Source organism: Acomys russatus, chromosome 22, assembly GCF_903995435.1.
Source record: "Acomys russatus chromosome 22, mAcoRus1.1, whole genome shotgun sequence".
Taxonomy (NCBI): Eukaryota; Metazoa; Chordata; class Mammalia; order Rodentia; family Muridae; genus Acomys; species Acomys russatus.
The window spans coordinates 27,092,213-27,110,001 of NC_067158.1; the positions used below are offsets into that span (position 1 = coordinate 27,092,213).

General features: G+C 53.0%; 1 protein-coding gene across 1 annotated transcript; it reads right to left on the minus strand.

Moving 5' to 3' along the window:
* Positions 1-963: 963 nt before the first annotated feature.
* On the minus strand, positions 964-17,377 carry Cpz (carboxypeptidase Z). The gene is made up of 9 exons (XM_051165129.1): positions 17,008-17,377; positions 14,235-14,447; positions 11,312-11,508; positions 10,553-10,714; positions 9,833-9,991; positions 7,283-7,418; positions 5,770-5,909; positions 2,680-2,779; positions 964-1,432 (listed from the first exon to the last, which is right to left on the minus strand). Exons 1-9 carry the CDS (start codon positions 17,264-17,266, stop codon positions 1,086-1,088), a joined length of 1,713 nt encoding a protein of 570 aa, XP_051021086.1. The 5' UTR covers positions 17,267-17,377; the 3' UTR covers positions 964-1,085.
* Positions 17,378-17,789: the final 412 nt, after the last annotated feature.

The following is a 17,789-nucleotide window of genomic DNA, read 5'->3' on the forward strand; positions in this document are numbered from 1 at the left end:
CCAAGCCTGACAAAGCCCTCCACCAACACTCCAGACAATTCTTGGAGGCCCACACACCTGGCTCAGCAGCTGTGGACTGCAGTGCCTGTGTGATGATGTTTTTATAGCTCTAGACCCTATCACATAGCCCCAGCCAGTGAAGAAAACATGTAGACTGCGGCCTTGAAATTTTGTGTCAGGGTCCAGACTGTCAAGAGGCCATAGAACAACTCAGTGCTGGTGACAATTGTGTGGTCATGACTCCCAAGTGACACAAGGAAAAGAGAGATATCTATAAGCCAAGCAAGGAGAAACCCTTCCATGACAAGGCGATGATGAACTTCTGTTGTTAAAAGCCCCGATTTGACTCTGACATGCAGTGCTAGCTGCACAGGGCACCTTCTATGCTGGCGCTTTCATATGAGGCTATAGAATTCCCAGTCAGGTAAATCTGGGGACAGAAACATCCCCTTGTAGTATGAGAGATGATCGAGAAAGGGCACCTATGGGGAGTGTGGGACCACGGAAGGTCCCTGGACATGAGCTAATGGCAACATAAGAATGAGGGGATGGCCAAGGAAGACCAGGCCCCAGACTCAGACCCCAGGGAGCCCGTGAGGCAGGATCCCAGTGTTAACTGACTCTTCTGGCTTTGAGGCCTTGACACTGCCTTGGAGTCACCTCTGTGTCCTCTCACTCTTCCTATCCAGGTGACTCCTAGCCACTCAACCCCCAGCAGCAGGATCCAGAGCTTGGCCTTCAAGGCCTCATGGTCTGGGAAAGGCCAAACAGTCCTGTGGGCATTGTCCAGACAGCTCTGGTCCTGCTACTGGGGTCAAGGAGAGCACTACTTAGGGTCTTTTTACTAGGACCAGTCTGAGCTTCCCACAGTAAGCAAGGACCACACACACACACACACACACACACACACACACACACACACACACACACACACGCACACACACCTCTTCACGGAGCCTTTCATCACAGTGAGTGAACACACTTTAATAAGTTGCAAGGGGCTGGTGTGATGCCCGTGGCTGGGTGACTCAGGACAGAAGCCCAGGCCGAGGAGGTGGACATCAGGGCAGGGCCTGAGAGGGGTGCTAGTACTTGAGCAGCCAGCGTGGTTTGTACGGGCTCAGTGATGTGAAATATGACCACCACCATGGCTTGCTCCCACTAGCTGGCTGCCTACGCGCCCTGGGGGGCTCGAAATCCATCTGTGCGGGCTCTCCCTGTGGCTCCTGGGACCACGGTAAAGCTCTTGAAGGTCCAGGAAGGAGTTTCGTAGGGCCTGTCTTCAGGGGCTGGAGGATAAAGTCCACACGGCCGGCCCTTCGCATGCGCAAGGGAATGGTGACTCTCTTCATAACCTTGGAATAGCCAGGGGCCTGAGCAATGACGACATGGGAACCCGGGGGAAGGAGTCTCCAATAGTCACCATCAGAGGCTTCAAAGAGAATAGAAACAGGAGCTGGAGTGATGGCTCAGAGGTTAAGAGCACTGGCTGCTCTTCCAAAGGTCCTGAGTTCAATTCCCAGGAACCACATGGTGGCTCACAGCCATTTATAATGTGATCTGGTGCCCCCTTCCGACCAGCAGGTGAAACACTGTATACATAATAATCAATAAATAAATCTTAAAAAAAAAAAGAGAGAGAGAATAGAAACAATCCTCAGAGGCTTCAGGCCCAGGTTGGGGGCAGAAGTGTGATAGTTAGGGTGAGGAGGTTGCATGGCAGATGTGGGTAAGTGGGTGTTAGCACGGGGTGCAGTGGACATTGCCTCCACCTCTTCTGTCAAGCCCCTGTACATTCCTCAAAGACCTATTTAAGGTGACACCTCATCCCCAGGCATCTAATTTGCAAGTCTACCCTCCACCAGACAATGATGCTGCCAAGTCTTATGTTATAGGTGTCTATTTTTGAGATTTGCTTTGTTTTATTTTATTTTATGCGGATGAGCCTTTAGCCTGCATGTATGTATTTTTACCACAGAGGTCAGAAGAGGGCATTGCATCCTCTGGAACTGGAATTACAGGTGGCCATGAATCACCATATGTGCTGGGAACTTAACCTGGGTCCTCTGGAAGAGCCACCTCTCCAGCACCATGGACTATGATTTTTTAACCAGCTGGGAGAGGGCTGAGGACAGCCAGAGTCCGTGGGAGATAAAACCACCTTTTCAGAGTGTTGTGGGCTCAGTGTGGCGTGTCCCCCATGCGCTCATCTGGTTGAACAATGGGTCCCCAGTTAGTAGTGGCATTTTTGGGAGCTTGTGGAACCTTTAGGAGGTTGCATCCATTGCCTCGTCTTCTTCACCAGGATGGATTATGAGATGACACAAGCCCTTCCTTCCTTAGGCAGCTTCTGGCCAGGTGTTTTGTCACAGCAACAAGCCAAATAACTAAACATCCTATACCATGTCCCAGTGTGACCTTCCGGACCTGTATGTATAGGATCTTGGAGAGAGGTGACCCCAGGCTGTCACCTCTGGGAAGGCAATGTGCTTCTGGGAACCCAGCAGAACCATCTCTTCCCACGCAAACACCGCAGGGAACATAGCACAGGGTGGACATGCTGGGGCCCCACATGCTGCCATCCTCCTTAACCAACCTGGCTGAGAATGGATGGAGAGCCTGGTGAAAGGAGAGCCCCGCAGCGGCCTCACCCACAGATAGATGAAGGCTGAAGCTCACCTGTGGTGACATCATGGCGAATGCCTTTCACTAGAATCCGCGCGTTTTTGACTGGCTTTCCATATTTGTCCATCACCACACCCTTAATGCCTCGGTGTACCTGGAGGACCAGAGAGAAGGTACAGAGGTGGCGCCTGCCTCCAGTGTCACTTTCTTTTCTTTTCTTTTTTGTTTTTGTTTTTGTTTTTGTTTTTGTTTTCCAGACAAGGTTTCTCTGTGTAGCCTTAGTTGTCCTGGACTTGAGTTGTAGACCAGGCTGGCCTCTAACTCACAGCGATCCACCTGCCTCTGCCTCTCAAGTGCTTTCCAGTGTCACTTTCACCAGTGCCCCTCTGAGTCAGGGTTCTGCTTGTAAAATTGAGTAAGTCGCTCTCTGGGATTTGTTTTCTATTTGAGTTATCTTTGGCAAACTGTCTAGAACATTCTGGGGTTTTTGACTGACACTGAAGCTCTGCCTAAGAGTCTTGTCTACTTTCCTTTCTGGCCTCAGACACTGAGGACAACCTTCACTGTCCACCCTTAGGTGCATCTGAACTCCAAATACCTTCCTAGCCTCCTCAGGCATTCACAGTTCCCTCTGAGCAGAGCTTTTAGAAAGAAGCGGGACACAGACCAGGGCCTCAGACCATATGTCTGCCTATGCACCAAGTGCCTAGCAGGCATCTTCAGAGTAAAACCCAAGACCCACAGAGGATGGCTACAAAGCTGGACCCACTCGGCCCTGGTTTGAACTGGCTCTCCCGCTTCCCAGCCATACCCTGCATCTTCTGCACACAGGGACTCCTGCCCCAGGGCCCCCTGACTCCGGCAAACCATTTGCTTCTTCACATTCCAGCTTCTGTAACTACAGAATGGGCCTAAGTGGGGCCAGAGCTGCCAACAACACAACAGCCCTCTGAGATCAGCAAAGGCAGGACTTCAACAGTCCCTGGAGTCCCCATGGCTCAGAGCCATCAGCCCTTGGCAGATGCCACACTCATTCCTGACCCTCAGTGGCATTGAAGAAGACAACAATCAAGTCATTTCTCTCCTACATTTTAGAAAGGAAAAAAAAAAAGCAGTGTTGTATGTTTGGAAGAGGGGGGCACAGGATGGGAGCTGAACTCTTATGACATGAACAAGTGGCGGCTGGCTACCCCAGATGGGGGACCACCGCCTGGATTCGGTGCTCCTGAACCTAAATTGATGTTCTGTGGAGCTAAAACCAGAAACAATATCCCATGAAGTGAGAGGAAGGGTTTGAAATGCAAAGCTATTGGCTGGAGAAGACTGATGGTGCAGAGGCCACCATGCCACCCATCCACAGAGTGGCACTGAATCCAACACGTGGCACTGGCCCAGCTGACATGGCTAAAGCTGTCCCGTGGGTCAGTGCTCACTGATAACCTCCAGCTCCCACACATGTGTACCCCCTAGAGCTCGGCTCTCCCCCTCCACCCTCTTAGAATGCTCTGGCCACCAGCACCACTGGCCGCTTTCCCCACTTCTAGACACACTCACTCCTCAGCCTCCAGGATGTCATTCCTGCTGACCCTGTAGCCCTGTTTCTCTCTCCCTGCTGGCTTTTACTGAGTTGACTCTTGTGTCTGAGTTGACTCATGGGCCTGCCCATGGAAGGGAAGCCCCTCCCTCCAGCTGGCTCGTCTCCCATCTGCACTTCAACTGGGGTCCTCTCCTGCCACACTGGGCCCCCCCCCCCCCCGGAGCTGTGCAGCAGGAAGAACTGGTTCTGTCTCTTCCACCCCCACCCCTGGGCCTGCTCAGAATCACTATGAAAGTGGCCTCAATTGGCCATGACAGATCTGATTCTTATCAGGACCCACTGCCTGCTTTCCTGGGGGGCGGGGTCATCTGTCTAGGAGTAGGGCCAAGTGCTGCCCGGCTGGCCACCGCTCTGCTTGCCATTAAATCTTCACACACTAAGACTTTGTGTACAACATCCCCAGAGTGAGCCCAGCCCCACAAAGGCCCCTTCTAACTCATTTTCTCCTGACAACCACAAAACGGCCTGAGCACCTAGCTCTGCCCCAAGCCCTGCCTATGGGTGAGAGAGACACACCCTGTCTGAATGGCGCTCCAGCTACCACAGAAAACACACACGGCTACATTCTGTTACCCCGGGTTGTGTTCTTCCCGTTGCTGCTCTCTAGCAAGGCTCAGCCTATTCTTCCCCTGGTAGAAGGTTTCTGATCTCTCTAGAAAGAACAGGGCCCAAAGACAGAACGTGGGGACACAAAGTCTAGATCTGAACTCCATGCAGCTGCCGCTATAGGCATTGCGTAGTCACTCCTTTTCTTCTGTCCCCCCCCCCCATGCTACCCGCCCTCCGTCATTGTCACATGTCCCTGTGGTCACAGTAGTCCTTCTCTTAAGCGCCATCACCTAGGGCTGAGGCTGCCTAGGGCAGGGCCATCTGGGGTCGGGACTAACTTAGGGGTAGGACCAACTGTGAAGCACTGTGCACTTGCCACAGCCACCCTACACCTGAATTTGCTTGGTTTCTTCAAGAGATGTTATCTCTCTATAGCCCTCTGGGCCTCTTTATAATTTTACAGCACTTGTGTGAGCTGTGCTAGGCGAAGCGCTAGACTCAGGTGCCTATGGCTCCTGACCCAGCAGACCCTTAGCTTAAGGATCTGCCAGGGGTTTCTGAGGATGTGTTTCCACCCATCCCTATCACTGCCAGCCCACCACCTGTGTCCAGGTGACCTCAATGCAGTTAGGCAGCTTTTCTCATACAGTCTACCCTTCAGCCCCGTTGGCCTCTGGTATGTGAACAGGCCATATCCCAGAATCATCATCTCTGAGACCCTCCCACACGTAATGCCACCTTCAGTCCTGCAGCCACACCTCACACCTGTCACGGGGAGGGGCGCTGTAGGTCTCAAGCATGAGATCTTTACCCAAAGGGGCATTTACCTGGCATTCTCCAGGGTGTATGGGAGGAAAAGTGGATGGGAGGCCCCATTCCTGAAAGGCTGGTCAGACAAACCATCCACAGAGCACCAGACAGAGCCTGGAATGAGGAAGACTAAGGGCGGAGCTGGACCCCATCCCCACAATGGGATGCTCCCAGTGGGTGAAGCTCACCATCTCCAGGAAGGTCAGTAGGGGTTCCTTGTTATGTTGCCAGAGGCCATAGAGCATTTCCTCTGGTGGAAACTTCACACAGCCCAGCTCCACTGTGATCTCAAAGCAGTTGGTGTGTAGGTAGTTGAAGTCAGACATACCTGTGGGGTGGGCAGCTGGGTGTCAAGGGCAGAGAGCCTGGAGCAGGCACAAGACTCCGGGCCCAGCATTGCTTTGCACACAGTGATGACTTACCCTGCCACCACTCGCCCACGCACAGCCCTGAGAAGAAGAGTAGAAGGCTTTGACAAAGCCACAGAAGTAAACTTTGATTCCAGGACAGGTTGGTAGCAGAGTCCCAGGGATTAGAATTTTGCTCTCCCCGAGAAGGAGCTAGGGTACCACATGGGCCTCTGTGTCCCAGCTATTGGACCTGCCATCCCAGGAAATCTGGTAATGGCCACAACAACCAGTTGCCCAGAGTTCCAACACCAGCCCCCACCCCCGGGGGGGAGGAGGTCCTGATCATTTCCCAGGAGAGCGAGTCGGGAGGTCTACAGTGTCCTTTTCTTGCCCTCTACACTAAGGACTTTGGAGTTTCTGGACCCTGTTGTTGCAGCTATCACTGGGCACGGTCCTCAATTGGATCCATCTGCCCCATGGCCCTGCCACCTGCTGGAAGGAAGCTGACTGGCCTCTCCAATTCAGCCCTTATAGGACGTCCACAAGCCCCAACAGTAGGACCTTATCTGGTGTCTGGAAACCAATGTCCTTGAAGCCTTGAAGGAAGAGAAGCTCTCATGTTCCAGAAGGAGATGGCATGTGCCAGTCCCTGGAAGCATGAAAGGGCCAAACAGTAGCTTTGGGACACATGGGAAAGGTAGCTCTCTGCCACTTGAATAGGATTGGTGGGGGACGGAGTTGCAAGGTTAGCCCCAGCCTTGCTAACACAGGCCTTGTGGATCTGTCTGTCTGTCTCATAGCCTCATATGCAGAATGGTCCAAGTGGGAAGTGTGCTGAGGTACAGCAGGAATCAGTGAAGGGAGGCTGTGCCTGTGCATGTGGGTGCCTCAATGGGTGCTCCAGGCTACACATGGCATTTGCATGCCACAGCACACAGCAGGCAGTGAGGACTCAGAAGCCCAGTGAACACTGAGCTGGGCAAAGCCCAGAAACCTTAGAGTACAAGTGCCCCAAGATCTTGAATGGTAAATATATCCCAAGCATTAGAACCTGTTACACAGAACCACAAACTCCTCCGTTGTCCCTGAAGTGTCAGCTTCTCTGGGGTTCTGCCACTGCACCCAGCAACCCTGTTCAACTCCTAACCAGCACCAAGAGCTTGGTCACAAGTGGGATCACCACACAGGTGATTATAAAATAAACTTGACAGTAGCTGCCAAAGTCACGGGACCAGCTCACCCCAGTCCCACCTCTCCAGGGAGATGGTGAGTAAGACTCAAGCCAGATTCTGCCTGGAGTGCCAGGGCTTTGCTGGGGGAAGTCTTGCCCACCCGCCTGCTCAGGCCGCACCTCCAGTGAAGCTGTACCAGTCCGCCCCGTTGATGATGCTCCCCCGCTTCAGGAAGTTGCCCCCACACCTGTTCTCCGACCTGTCCATCATCATGGGGTGGACATCGGCATAAGCTCTGGCCAGCAGCTTGAACATCTAGAGGTGAAGATGGAGAAAGAAGATGAGAGATCTACAGTCTTTCACCATCTACCTAAATAGGGTCTTGGTTCCTAGGGTAGGCCCAGCACATGGACTATCTGACCCCCGGCTACTCTTCTTTCTCATCCTTGCATTGGGATCACCATCCCATGTCCTGTGGGTGGAGCCTGGAAGGAGGCTGTAGCCATCTTCCCCCAAATCCTGGGCACATGAGCCTCAGGCCTGGCTTGGAGCTAGGACGTGCAGAGGAGTGGCCTGCCTGCTGGCCATGTGAGAGCCAGGCATGGTGGCAGCACACCTTTAATCCTAGCATATTCGGGAAGGAGGGGCAGGCAGATCTCTGAGTTTGGGGCTAGCCTGGTTTACACAGTAAGTTCAGGGTAGCCAGGGCTACACAGAGAAACTGTGTCTTGAAAAAACAAAAAGAGAAAAAAAGAGGAAGGAAGGAAAGAAAAAAAGCAGTCAAATGCTGTGCAGGGCAGCTACAGAGACCCAGAAATGCAGGTCAACTGGACACAACATCCCGCCCTCTCAGCAACTGCCTGAGCTAGTGCCACAGTGAGCTGCAGCTGTGCTGACTCCTAAGGCTGTTTCAAGTAAGAAGGGCTGAGGGCTATGAGCACGGCTCCCAGGACTGGCTCTCCCTTGGGACACTAGCCAGCTCTTTTTCCTCACACACTCTCCTCACCTCTCCCGAGACTGTGGTTTCCACAGAGCCTGCCACTGGCTGCAGGCTGCACAGTTATTGATTGAAGATTGATGTCTGGGGAACAGGCTCATCTCTTCTGACTCTAGTGGGACCCATTGAGGTGAACCTCCCCCCTACGGACATCCCCAGGCACGGAAGCTGAGAGGATGGCCTGACATGGAGGGGCTCCTGCTGTGGCTCAGCATGTACCTGCCCACCCAGGGGGGTGCGCTTGCTCTATGAGGGCACAAGATCTGACACCCCACGCTGGATGAGTGTGCAAATAAATGTCTGAATGAGTGTGAGTGAGTGGGTGAGTGCGTGGATGACTGAATAAGCAAGTGAGTGAGCGAGCAAGAGAGCGAGCTGATGGGCAGATGCAGGGCCAAGAAGCCAGAGGATACAGGTGTTGCTGGCACAGCCCATGCAGTTTACAAGTATGAGGGCACTGAGCCTGGTCTGGCTGCAGAGAGGCTTCTGACAGCCTGTGTCTGAAGCATCCTCCCATACATGGGAGTTTCTACCTCACCTTTGCCCTTGTGGCCCATTAGGAGAAGCTGCAACCTAAGGGAAGCCCTCTCTAAGTCTAGGCCGGGCTGAGGTTCCTCCTCTGACACGCATATGAACACCGGCACATACATATAATTCCGATGGCATGCAAACATAAACATGAGTAAAAATCCACCCGTGTTCACACATGTCTACATACACTGTGCCCCAGTTTCTGGGACTCTTCACAGAGGCTAGCATCCTGTCATTGGTTTGTTTGTTTGTTTTGTTTTTGTTTTTGTTTTTTGTCTTCCTTCACTGGCAGAGTAGAAGGGAGCAGTCTCCTCTGCCATTGTGGATAACAACAGTTTGATGTACAAGTGTCCAGCAGGGGTTAGGGACAGCTGTTCCCCTGGCCAGGTTGCTCAGAGAGCAAGGAGCCTGGTGTTTAGCCCTTGTTCATCCTGGTGATCCTCACCTCCAGGTCCTTTCCCCTTAGTTTGTCGTGAAAACTTCCTCTGAGGGCCGACCAGGCTCCCTGCACCTATGTGACTCCCCAGGAGGCCTGACTAGAGACTAAGCCAAGCTCAGACCTGAACAGGCTCCACCTGGGACAGGAGCATGCAACCTCCAGGAATACAAGAGGGAATGGAGGGCTAGCCCTAGATCTGGGGAGGCACTAGGAACAGCTGAGCTTTGCCTTCCCTCTGCTGCCTTCTTATCCACACAAGGGAAGGATCAGCTTCCTGTACCCTTAACAAACACAGGGCTGGGTGGCACAGCAAGGCGGCTTTAAGGGTGAGAGTGCCTGGAAGGGTTCCAAGGTCACTCAGTCTCACCTACAGGAAGGGAAACAGACCTAAGAAATTAGGGGCCCTGAGGACCCCTGTGAGCAGCAGGAGAGCCAGAGCCTTGCCCCTAACCTCTGCACCAAAGTCCTGGACCAGGAAAGAGAAAGCAGCTAGCTCAGAGCCCTCTGGTCACTATGCATGTGGTAGCACTGCCCCCTGCTGGTGAAGTCTGGAACAACATTGGAGACATCAACACGTGGAGAGGCCAGAACTGCTCCCTGAGAAGGAAAACTGCTCTCTGCTTGAAGGGGCACTTCCTGGAGGTGAGGGCAGTAAGCAAAGGGACTTCTGGGGGTTCAATAATGCCTATGGCTTCATAAGCTAGAACAGAAGTGACATTCTGGCAGAACACCTGCTCAGCCTTGTCAGTGTCCATCTCTTACCTTCTCATCCGGTGTTGGAGAAAACATCTTTTCCTCATGGGGGTGCTTGGAGAAGTCGAAGGGGTAGGACACCACCAGGTCGCCCCCGTGCAGGCTGGCTGAGAGGACGAAGGGAATGGTCTGTATCCACTTCATGATGGCCTTGGTCTCGGGAGCCACCTGCCGGGGGGGGGGGGGGGGCGGGCGTGAAGGACTACTTTCAGGATTCTGAAACATCCATGACTTTCCTACCCACCCCAGACCCAAACAGAACTCCTGTCCAGCCACCAAAGTTCCCACCAGTGACCATAGAGTTCATGACGGTCTTTCAGCCTGGAGTTCACTTTGCCCCTCCTGGTCAGGTCACCTCTCCAGGCAGCTGAGGGACATCCCACCCCTGCAGCTCCTGACCGTCCATTTCCTGCATGGAGTATGCCCCACTCACTTCAGAAGTGGTTCTGACGTTAAGTAGGTTATACTAGCTACAGAGAGGAGCTCTTGACAAGTTTGGCTCACTCTTGAGGGAGGACTCAGGGATTCTGGGAAACTGCCTGGGCCATGAGTCCTTCAGCAGGATACAGACCCATGTCATCTCTGCTGGAGACTGGGGCTTTCGATACATTGTTCCTGGCCCAGCAATGTTCGAGTCTATCTTACAGGCCAAATACTGAGGCTTAGAGAGGTCAATGCCCTAGGGAGAGACACCTGGAGTCCCTGGCTCAGGGACCACACAGCTCCTACCTTACCCCACCAGTAGTACTGCGAGATGGGGATATGGTCTGTGCGCACGCCACGAGTGGAGGCCAGCCGGTAGTACTCCGACGTGAGGTCAGGGAAGTTGCGGTTCAGATCCAGGTTCTGTGCATTCTGCCTCCCACTGGTCCAGCCGTTGTAGCCGGCACCCTGAACACAAGGGCCCAGCCAAGAATCAACATCTCCCATCCCACATCTTCTAGGCCAGGCTTCGGCAGGACTCAGGTTCGAATGGGACTATGGCTTCTGTGGGTTCATTTGATGAGTGCGGGATGAATCACATTCTCCCTCCCTCCCATCTCCTCCCCCTCCCCATAGCCTTTCCCTCACCCTTCAGGATCAGGGCCTTGCAGGGAGGCCCCACGCCCCATAGCAGCCCATGCCATTGGCCCTTTGCCTCCCTTGGCTCTTACCCACATCCCTCTGTCCCTCTTTGTGAGTTTCCATAATCCCCAATCAGCACACCGTCTCCTTGCAACTATTTTTCTTTACCTTGCGTGATTGGCAAGCACTGTACCATTAAGCTACATCCTCATCCCTGTCCTAAAGCAACACACCACAGCTCTGCCCTGCCAGCACCCACCCTGCCCACCCCACCCACCAAGCAGAATGTTGCCGTACTGCTTGCTTACTCAGTCTTTGTCACCTAGAGAGGTGACTGCAAATAGACCCTCAAGACCAATGAGTAAAGTCAAAGGTTAAGGTGTTGGAGGAAGCAGCCCATCTCCAGGCAGCGGGAGCTCCCACCTCTGCAGCTGCCACCTCGTAGCCATCAGGGTTCATGGACGGCAGCAGGTGGATGCGGGTGGTGTTCAGCAGGCGCTGGATGCGGGGGTTGCCTAGCAGATACTCAGAGCACAGGTACTGGGCCAGGTAGATGAGCATCTCCCGTCCTGCCACCTCATTGCCATGGATGTTGCCAATGAGCTTCACCTCGGGCTCCACTGCAGGGAGAAACTGTGACGTGGGGTGTTGTCTCACAGACTGGGGTCAGCAAGGGTGTACCGGGGCTGATTCCTACTTGTTTTGACTCAAGAGTCTCTGCGAATAATGATATATCTAGACACTCACTTCTTGAACTCATTTCTTTCTTCTTTTTTTTTTTAAGATTTATTTATTTATTGTGTATACAGTGCTCTGCTTGCTTGTATACCTGCAGGACAGAAGAGGGCATCATATCACATTTATAGATGGCTGTGAGCCAGCATGTGGTTGCTGGGAATTGAACTCAGGACCTCTGGGAGAGCAGTCAGTCCTCTTAACTGCTGAGCCATCTCTCCAGCCCCTTGAACTCATTTCTTATGTTTAGCCACACTTGTTAGCATAAATAAAGGATGCTATAATGATATATGGTGCCATTGATTTGTGTGACTTGTATTGACATCTACGCTCCGTGTTTGTGCCATAAGTCAAATACATCAGCGCTTAACCAGCAAAACTGGCTCTGGGAGGGGAGGATGAACAGATGCATGAATGAGCAGATGAGTGGATAGATAGACGGATGAGTGGATGAGTGGACAGAATGGATGGGTGCATGGATGGATGGATGGATGAGTGGATGAGTGGACAGAATGGATGGGTGCATGGATGGATGGATGGATGGGTGGATGAGTGAACAGAATGGGTGGGTGCATGGATGGGTGGATGGATGGATGAGTGGATGAGTGGACAGAATGGATGATGCATGGATGGGTGGATGGATGGATATATGATATATGGCTTGGTGGTAAATATACAGGTAGAAGAACAAACTAATAAGTAGATAAGTGGATAAATGGATGGGTAGTTCAATAGATGGGTTGATGGATGGATAGTTGGATGGAAAAACAAATGAGTGAATGGATAAATGAATGGATGGACGGATAGGTGAATAAATAATATAATGAATGAAGGCTAGAGGAAATGGCAGGTGTAGGTGGATGTGCAGATGGATGAATGGGCGAAAAGGTGGGTGGTGGCTGCATGACAGAAACAGTAGACTAGGCCTGGCAGCCTTCTTCAGTGTGGCTGTGGGGAAGTCACCCATACTTGTTGAATCTGAACATTGCTCATGTGGAAAACAGAACCTACACGAACCAATTGGCCCAGCAACCTTCAGCTATCAGAGTGAATGTCCATGCCCTTCAGACTCCACACCAGAAGTTTTAAATGACAAAGAACTTTCCACGTCTCTGCAGGAGTTTGGGTTAGGTTTGGTCTTGGAGGCCAAGATGTGACCTGATGACCTCTGGCCCGATGAGAGGCAGGCTCTTTGAGCTTATGCTGTCCACATTGCCCAATCTGACCAGGTCAAAGCTGAGTTGGGGTAGGCAGCCCCGCAGAGTCCTAAGTCCACAGACTCAGAGACTGTTGGGACTGGACAGAAGAATGACACTTATTACAGCAGTGTGGCTATGGGGCATCTGGGCTGGAGGGTGGTACCAAGGGAGGACCCATACTTAGTGATGCTCTCAGTGCCAGGGGTAGGAACCTTTAGAGTCACCAATGGCCTGTTCACACAGGAGATGGAGACCTAAGCCAAGTCTGTTAGAATGTTCTAGAGCCCTAGAGCCCCAGATACAGTCAGCTTGGTCTGTCTCTGTCTGTCTCTGTCTCTGACTCTGTCTCTCTGTCTCTGTCTCTGTCTCTCTCTCTCTTTGTTTTTTGTTTTTGTTGTTGTTGTTTTTGTTTTGTTTTGTTTTGTTTACGGGACAAGGTCTCTCTGTGTTAGCCTTGGCCATCCTGGACTCGCTTTGTAGACCAGGCTGGCCTTGAACTCACAGAAATCTGCCTGCCTCTGCCTCCCAAGTGTTAGGATTAAAGGCGTGCGCCACCACGCCTGGCCAGCTTGGTGTCTCTTGTCCAGCTCAGAGCCTCTAGTAATTACTGTGACAAAGTTTGATTGCTAATTTGCACCGCAGCAAGAAAGCCCCAAAGGACCCGAGCCAGCTAGTGTTTTCCAGGACTCAGAGCAGGCCTCCCATACCCAGTGTCCCTGGACCTGGTCTGGAAATAGAAAGCTCACTGTGTCCACACACCAGGTTAGCAGGAGGAGCAGAGCAGAGGGGAAGCCACCACGACCCAAATCTGCACAGATCCAGGACTCACAAGACCACAGGGCAGCAGTGGTGGTGACAGCCACATGCTCCACATTAAGGGTCTAGGACCAAAGCTCTGGCAGCCATTGCCCACTGACCCTGCCTGACCCCATGTCCTCTCCAGGACCTGCCCTAGTCCCTCCAGCCATCAACCTCTCAGAAAACTTTGCAATCTCCCTGAAGATAATCTTCACACTGTCACCTGTTTAGGTGACTTATTTCATGCTCCCAAACTCTCAAGTGATACGGGTTTTCTGGAGAAATCCTTTTTTTTTTTTTTTTTTAGACAGGGTCTCTATATGTTAACAAGGCTGGCCTCGAACTCACAGAGATCCTATTGCCCTCTGCCCCCTGTCCCCCTCCCCCAGTGCAGGGATTAAAGGTATGCACCACCATGCCCAGCTTGGAGATAACCTTTTTAATACTATCCTTGTGGGCTGTGGTCACTCACCAATCATATCCAGGCAACCATGGGTGGGTAAGTGGACAGAGACATCAAATGGCCCCTCCCTGCTTGTGCACCCTAAGGCTAAGTGGGTCTGCATCCTGTTCCCAGGGGCAGAATCACATCCGGGCCTCACATGGTCACTCACTCAGCTCATGCTGGCCTGGACGGCTTGAGAACTCGATGACCACCAGATCCTTGCCTTCGAAGCTGCGCCCGATGCTGTAGGTCTTGGCCACCTGGGAACAGCGGGCTGCAGTCCTCTTCAGCACCCGGACCATCTGAGCATAGGAGTGGTGGGCGAAGCGAACGAAGGTAGGTGGCAGGCCTGAGGGCAGGGCCTCCTCAGCATCCAGTTCTCCTGGGGAAGGAAGTGGAACTGGGGCTAGGGTGTACACTCTATACCTGCTCACGGCTCAGACAGCTCATCAGCCTGCCCTGGCACCCTCCCCGACAACCCCACTGTACTGCTATACTATACAAGGGCAGTGTGGAGAGGACACATAGGCCTCCTGGGTGACACTGCCACAAGACGGCCAGTGATGCCAGGAGATGCATATGGAACATGTCTCCATTCCCAGGGTGTAAATGACAGCAAGATGTGGGTGCCTGCCTGGGAGCTTTCAAATGTGAAAAGCAGATCTCAAGAGAAAGTGCATTTAGGAATCCTCAAGCTACAGAAATCACAGAAAGGCTGTCCTCTGCCTCTAAGCCTTGGTTGTCTGTCATAGCCCTGCCAGAACAAGGGGTGGGGGAGAGACGGGGGTGACACAGCTCTGTATCCTTCTCAACATCCAGGCGTCATGGCTGAAGCCATGTCAACATTCACACGAGCCCAGCTCAGAGTGGTTTCCCACAGTCTGAAGTCTGCTAAGATTGCTCCCAAACGCTCCTGCAAACAGGGAGAGCTCCCACCAGGAAGAAGTGGGGGGGGGGGGGCGGCTGGGACAGGGATAGGTCAGAGTGTGACCCTTTGTTACACCTGACCACCGCCCCCCCTCCATTTCCCTGTTCCTCTCCAGAGCAGAAGCCCAGTAGCTAGCAGCCCCTAGGGGGAACCTGCTCAGCTTTGATGGCTGCAGAAACTTGAGACAGGTCCTTAAAGGCCACCCGAGGGCCACAAAGAGTTAATGCCATTCTCTCTGTGTCCCACTTGTGGTTTCCTGGTTTTCTTTTTGCTCAAATTGTTGCTGAGGAGAAAGAAAAGATGAAACTAGCAATTTGGTGGTTTAAAAAAAATGGTCAAAATAATCCCTCTCTTGCAGACAGCACCTGGGCTCTTTTAGGGCAACAGGCCCAGCCAGTGGGTCGGCTTCTTGTCTGCTCACCAACCTTGCTTGCCACCTCCATGCCTGAGCCCATTGCGGGCACAGCTCCTGCTGACCAGCATAGATCACTTTCCACCACCCGCTGTACCTGTACTTGAACCCAACCAGCCCTCTCCAGGGGAGTACCAGGCTCCATACCAGACTCAGCATAGTGCACCTCCTGGCAGCACTCACATATCCTCGGCTAGGTCTGCGCCCTCTCCCAAGCCTCTATGTCTCAGTATATAGTAGGCACTCAAAAAAATAAGGATGTGAGCTGGGTGTGGTGGCACACACCTTTAATCCCAGCACACGGGAGGCAGAGGCAGGTGGATCGCTGTGAGTTCAAGGCCAGCCTGGTCTACAAAGCGAGTTTAGGACAGCCAAGGCTACACAGAGAAACCCTGTCTCAAAAAACAAAACAAAACAAAACAAAAAGGATGCACAAACCAGTCCATCCACTAATGGCTGGCCAGGGTGACTTCAGTGGCACTCCCTATTCTGTCTGCTTCCCTGGGCCTGCATTTCCCAAATGCAACAGAAGACTAAGGACTTAGAAAGTAAGGCCACAGGATGCCAGGACCCAGCCAGGCCAGCTGCCACCCTTCATCAGCCAACACACGGGCTGCATGGGGCTCCCAAGCTTGTGACAATGAGATAAGATTAAAGTATGGCTAGTGACTCCTGCCTTGGACAGTACGGAAGGACTTGTGTCGGTCCCACAGGAAGCTTCATGGGCCAGGGTTGCATGAAGGGTGCTGATCCCCAGTGGGTCCTCTTTCTTTCTCCTGTGTGCACAGCAGACTCAAGTGAGAAGGTGCAAGTGCATATAGGGACAGGCAGGGCCGTGCTCACTAAAGCACTGGGCCAAGCAACCTTCTGGGACCTCCACACACCCCCTGAGATAGTGAGATAGTGAGATAGTGAGCAGCTCACTATCCCTCAGTGTGGCTTATTCCTTTGCCACGGTTGGCCCTGGAGAAAGCCAAGCCCCGCCCCCACCTCTTCTGCAGCCTGAATCACCTCTCCTGCCACCCCACAGAGTCTGCCTGAAGAGTGACTCAGACTCATATAGCCTGTGTCATCCTTCAGGCTCAGCCTTGGGCAGCACTTCCATTGAGAAGTTCCCTGTCCAACCCAGCCCTGTGGCATGGCCAATGCCACACGGTTTTCTGAAGGAAGCCGTATCTGGGCACTCTGTCAATCATGCCCGTACTCCAACTTGTTTGCTGGGCAAAAGCCTCTCCATGAGGAGGTTCCTTCACAGGCTTGGCTAGGGTACCATTGAATAAGCTGCCTTCCCCTCTGAGTCCATAAGATACAGGAGCCTAGCAGGGCGGTGGTGGCTGATGCCTTTAATCCCAGCACTGGGAGGCAGAGGCAGACAGATCGATGTGAGTTCAAGGCCAGCCTGGTCTACAAAGTGGGCCCAGGTCAGTTAAAGCTACACAGAGAAACCCTGTCTCGAAAAACCAAAGAGAGAGGGAGGGAGGGAGAGAGAGAGAGAAAGAGAGAGAGAGAGAGAGAGAGAGAGAGAGAGAGAGAGAGAGAGAGAGATGTGGGAGCCTTTGGGAAAGGATTCCTCAGCAATAAAGCAGTAAAGTCTTGCCTTACCCCGGAGCTGTTCCAAAGGGTCATAGCAGCCTTCCTCCTCTGGGGTGAAATATTGAGCACAGTCTAGGAAGTAGGGCCAGGCCATATCGATGGCATCGAAGGCCGGCTGACAGGCTTCTCGTAGGGCCTCACAGACATGGCGGCAGGGCTTTTGTGTGTGGCCTCCCTCGCATCGGGGGACCAGCACAGAGCACCCTAAAAGCCGCAGGTCGGGATTGCACTGCCCCTCCAGGAGAAAGTGCAACACGCCCAGCAGCATGTACTCAGGGCTGGACTCCACTGCCTCCCACGACTGGTGCTTCAGGGCTGTGGGGAACGACGTGTGGTTATAGACAGCATCGGCACAGGTACTGAGATGCAGGTCCACGCAGGTGGCTGGAGAAGAAGAGTTAGTAGGTCACATGGTGACTCACACCCAAGTAGATACCACCTAAGACCAGGGCTTGCCATGATGGAGCACCCAGTCTGTGCGAGAGACAAAAGCAAGACTTCTGTGGAGGAAGCAGGGTCTATGGGGGACACAGCGAGAGGTCCTGAACTGACTGCACCCAGCCACCTACAAGCAAATGGGTCAGGATGGCAAGAGAGAGAGAGCACCAGCAGACTGGGAGCAGGCGGCCTGGCCTGCCTGGGGATGCATGATGGGGCCAGTAGACTGGCAGAAGCAGGAGGAGGCGTCAAGACAGCCCACCAAAGAGAGATGTGCATGAGAACACATGCCCTGGGGAGTGTCCTATCCTCTGAGGTTGAGTCTCCTCAGAAGTGCACCTGGCAGCCTGGCT

Coding starts and splice junctions, on each gene's coding strand:
- Cpz (XM_051165129.1), bottom strand. CDS start 17,266: ATGCTGCTGGGCGTGTTGCACTTTCTCCTGGAGGGGCAGTGCAATCCC. Junction 11,509..14,234: donor TCCAGGCCAGCATGAGCTGA/GTGAGTGACCAT, acceptor TTCTCCCTGCAG/TGGAGCCCGAGGTGAAGCTC. Junction 1,433..2,679: donor TCGCCATGATGTCACCACAG/GTGAGCTTCAGC, acceptor TTCTCTTTGAAG/CCTCTGATGGTGACTATTGG.